This window comes from Trichoplax adhaerens, genomic scaffold, assembly GCF_000150275.1.
Source record: "Trichoplax adhaerens TRIADscaffold_32 genomic scaffold, whole genome shotgun sequence".
Taxonomy (NCBI): Eukaryota; Metazoa; Placozoa; class Uniplacotomia; order Trichoplacea; family Trichoplacidae; genus Trichoplax; species Trichoplax adhaerens.
In genome coordinates, this window is record NW_002060972.1 from 460,228 (window position 1) to 462,827 (window position 2,600).

Genomic DNA, 2,600 nt, shown 5'->3' on the forward strand with positions numbered 1-2,600 from the left:
GTAATTAATTAAGCATTTGATAGTCCATCTAGTGGTCTTATGGCTAGCTATCTAATTTAAATGGTAAGAAAAATAAGAGCTGCGATTGAATTGACATTGTCCATTTTTCTATTTTAATAGTAAGTATAGGATATTGATTTTATTGGCTGTAGTCGAGACTTAATAATATTATATTGTCTGCTTATGTTGATGTCAATGAATAGTTACAGTATCCTATTTCTATCTTGGTGAAGGGTATTCGCTAGCCCATTTGCATATTTCGATATTTTGGTACACTGAATATTCATTCAATTCAATTCAATAACAATTATTGAATGCTTTGTTCATACCTGCAGGGCTGCAAAGCTGACAGTATTTAAAGACCTGTCTGCTAAATCGTATTTACATTATTGGATTGAAGAACGGTTTGGAGTATATACATGGGAGACATAGAGTATTTCTATCTCTAGCACTTTGACTGTTAATAACTTGTTGTTGATTACTAATAGGAGTCAGGCTTCGACGACTTTATTTTATTTTTTTTTTATCTTAATCGTTTGCTAAGTCTAAAATTGTGTTGTAATTGTTACTACCAGTCCTCGCTGCGGGGCTTATTTCCTACTTGCATGCTTTTTTATTTTTACTTTGGCAGTAAAAATCTTCATTTATTTGATTAGTTAGGATACATTTTTGATAAAGTTGTTAGATTGTGAAGTACAATGACGGAATTAACTACAGCACCAATGTCTCTATTTCGTACCACTGAATTTGTAGCTACAGTCAGTAGCGATGATAGTCTTCATTTCATTTTGAACACCAGCTATAACAACGCTACTGCCAATACAACTTCGTCTACTGTCATGTGGAATAATCCTCCATTTGTCTATTCGTTAGGATTAATTATTTTATTAGCGTGTTGTAGTGTTATTTGCTTACTTGGATGTTTTGGCAATGTTTTAGTGATTACCGTTTTTTGTCGTTGGCCACGAATGCGTACCGTGACTAATTATTATATTTTCAATTTAGCTCTAGTTGATCTCATAATTGTTTCATTTAGTATACCTAATAGTGCTATTACAGAAGTGATGCATTCGAATGATCGCTATAGCATGGGTGAAGGCATGTGTAAATTTGCCAGCACATTGCGCTATATTGTACTGAATGTCTCAACGTTGACTTTAGTTGCCATTAGTTTAGATCGTTATGTTGCAGTTGTCTATCCACTTAAAAGTCATCCATCCAAAAAGAAAACTGTGATCATATTATTATCCATTTGGCTCATATCCATTGCTGCTAATTCACCCTTATATTTTTTCTTGAAAATTTTTACCTTTGGCAATAATTCACCTTGGGCTTATTGCATTATTATGTGGTCTCCACGACTTAGTGAGGAAATTTATGTTGGTATTACCTTCGCATTATTATTTGCTTTACCTATGGCTATTATGCACTATACTAATTGTAGTATTGCTTACACAACTTGGCGTAGTGGCACGATGACTGATTATTCAGCAACTTTACCACAACCTTCACAGCCATATCAACAGCATCATAAGAAACGACGACAAAGTTCACGCTCACGACCATCAAAACGTCGAAAAATTTCGGTCTCAACGGATAATCATGGTAAAAGGCATGTCGTCACTTTAGTCATCTGCATCGTTTTAACCTTTACTATTTGCATGATGCCTTTACAAGTGGTTAAAGTGCTAATCTATTATCGTATCGTTTTAGAGACAGCTAGTAATCGGCAAAGTTTACGCTTTATGATTCTCTTTTTACGATTGTTGTCTTACTCCAATTCGATGATTAATCCTCTACTTTATGTGATATTTAGTACTAAATTTCGTGATGGTTGTAAAGCACTACGTTACGGCTATCGCTTCTCTTCTTCGCGTAGTACAAGTAATGTACGCTTTACACAACAGCAGACATTATCTAAACGATGCTCATCTCATAGCCATGAATTAAAACGTCAAAAATCTTCTATGACATTAAATGATAAAGAGAATCCAACAGGAAAATCAAATCAGCTTGCCCAACATCGTCCGCATGTTAATCAAAGTCAATCACTCTATGCTCGAGAAATGGAAATGCAAAAGATTGAATTACATAATAAAAGCCAAAGCTTTTGCTTACGTATTAATCCGCAAAGGCCACCATCAAGTATAAGAAAGGCAGGAATAAGTAGTAATACAAACGTTAATCATCATCATAATATGAATGATGGTAGCATTGAAATGTTTTCAACTCAGCTCTGTTCAGAAATAGGATTTAAATCGAAGCAAGAGCAATTCTAAAATATCAATTAGTAAGGTAGTAAATAGAAAGACTTACATTTCCAAAAGTTATAAAACAGATACGTTACAAACAATAGCGTCTATCGACTATTGAATATTTGATTCCAAGATTTCCGATCTATACAGGACTGTCAACTAGACTAGTCATCAAATATTACTTCTCAGAATATGGCTATTGGCCGATTGGATTCTTCGATCCGATACTAGATTGGGATAAACACCTGATTGTGCCTTATGTGTAATTTAATATCTGGTTTCGTATTTTTTATGCGCTTTACTAGGTAGTTAACTGCATGATACAAGATGCGGAGTCTCTTTGCC

General features: G+C 34.3%; 1 protein-coding gene across 1 annotated transcript; it reads left to right on the forward strand.

Annotated features, from left to right (window-relative positions):
- Positions 1–698: 698 nt before the first annotated feature.
- TRIADDRAFT_61975 (uncharacterized protein) lies at positions 699–2,279 on the forward strand (the record flags this gene model as incomplete). Its single annotated transcript, XM_002117895.1, has 1 exon — positions 699–2,279. The coding sequence occupies one exon, from the start codon at positions 699–701 to the stop codon at positions 2,277–2,279; it is 1,581 nt and encodes a 526-aa protein (XP_002117931.1).
- Between the last annotated feature and the right edge of the window lie 321 nt (positions 2,280–2,600).